Source organism: Myotis brandtii, unplaced genomic scaffold (assembly GCF_000412655.1).
Source record: "Myotis brandtii unplaced genomic scaffold, ASM41265v1 scaffold633, whole genome shotgun sequence".
In the NCBI taxonomy this organism is placed as follows: domain Eukaryota; kingdom Metazoa; phylum Chordata; class Mammalia; order Chiroptera; family Vespertilionidae; genus Myotis; species Myotis brandtii.
The window spans coordinates 3,433,772-3,435,047 of record NW_005370423.1 but is presented as its reverse complement, the minus strand read 5'-3'; the positions used below and the strand labels follow the sequence as shown (position 1 = coordinate 3,435,047).

General features: G+C 61.7%; 2 protein-coding genes across 2 annotated transcripts in view; one reads left to right on the top strand and one right to left on the bottom strand.

Moving 5' to 3' along the window:
- LONP2 (lon peptidase 2, peroxisomal) overlaps positions 1-1,276 on the top strand; it is a 195,725-nt gene that overhangs the window by 135,282 nt on the left and 59,167 nt on the right. The gene's annotated exons all lie outside the window — the stretch shown is intronic.
- Positions 1-1,276, bottom strand: part of ABCC11 (ATP-binding cassette, sub-family C (CFTR/MRP), member 11) — a 49,956-nt gene that overhangs the window by 25,554 nt on the left and 23,126 nt on the right. The window contains exon 14 of the mRNA XM_014528394.1: positions 1-28. This exon is cut by the window's left edge and continues 13 nt beyond it. Within this exon, the coding sequence (XP_014383880.1) occupies positions 1-28 (28 nt within the window). The remainder of the gene's footprint in view (positions 29-1,276) is intronic.

The window sequence follows — 1,276 nt, the reverse complement described above, 5'->3', positions numbered from 1 at the left end:
GGAGCAGCAGTGGAGCACTTGGAGGTACCTGCAAGGTCGGGGGGCTGAGGGACACGCGGGCGGACCTGCACCCCCAGGTGTGGAGGGGGAGCACTTCGCACTCCCGGCCAAGGAGACTCTGTTCGCGTCCTCCTGCCTCTTCCCTTTTGATCTAGCGCACGCACGTGGTGAACATCAGAGCAGAAATGAAAGGAGACACGGCGCAGCGAGAAGCGTGTCTCTGGCATCTGTGGCCCTCGGGCTTTCTGTTGTCCTTGTTCATCCCCCCCCCAACCCCCCCCCAGGATATTTTTTCAATTGATTGTTAGAGCGAGTGGGAAGGAGGGAGAGAGAGAGAGGAGCATCAATGTGAGAGAGACGCATCGATGGGTTGCCTCTTGCATGTGCCTGGATGGGCCCAGGGTCAAACCTGCGACCCAGGTACGTGCCCTCGACCGGAAGCAAACCCTGGACTCTTCAGTCCTCGGGCCGGCGCTCTAGCCACTGAGCCACACCGGCCAGGGCCCCTCAGTGGCTTTTCTTAGGAGCAACTGCCATTACAGTTTCTTATGTATTTATTCAGGAACAACCCATTCCTGTGGGCCCGTGGGCAGCTTATATTGTTTAAGGGTCCTGAGTACCCCATCACACGCTGCACACGGCGGCAGTGTGAGTATGTCATGTGCCCCCGGGATGGACATGGGGGGGCCTCTCTAGTCCTTTGTTGCTGTGACCATGTGCCGTGTGGACACGGGTCTCCGTGTTCGGGTGAGATTCTCTGTGTTGCGTGCCTAGCAGCGCCCAGCCCGTGTTTGTTTTGGACAGATATTTCGAAAGGGCCCTGAGTCCCATCGGTGTGCGGGCAGAGCGGTGATCAGTTGAGGGCTGTGTTAGGACGACGCCCCTGGGGGTGGACACGGGGAGAAGCGGGAGCCGGGGCGCCGGGGCAGGGCCAGGGAGCAGTCCCGGCCAGAGAGCGCAGCGCAGAGCTGGCCGCCAGCGGAGAAGGGAGGAGCGCAGAGATGGAAGGAGACAGCGCCGTCCAATGAGAAGGGGGCTGGGAGAGGAGGTGGCTGGCTCTGGAGAGCCATCGCACCGATTGGGCAACTCGGGGATCGGCCAGCAGCTCACCAGTTGGCATTGGGCCTGGCCGGCTGGAGCTGGCCAGTGTGAACCCCTCCAGGCCTGTGCCTTCGGGGCTGTGACTCGGGGGGAGGGGCCGATTGCAAAATCGAACAAAGTCAACGGAGGCCGAGTTCCTGGAGCCGGAGCCCAGCTGTGCCCTGCTGGCATGGTT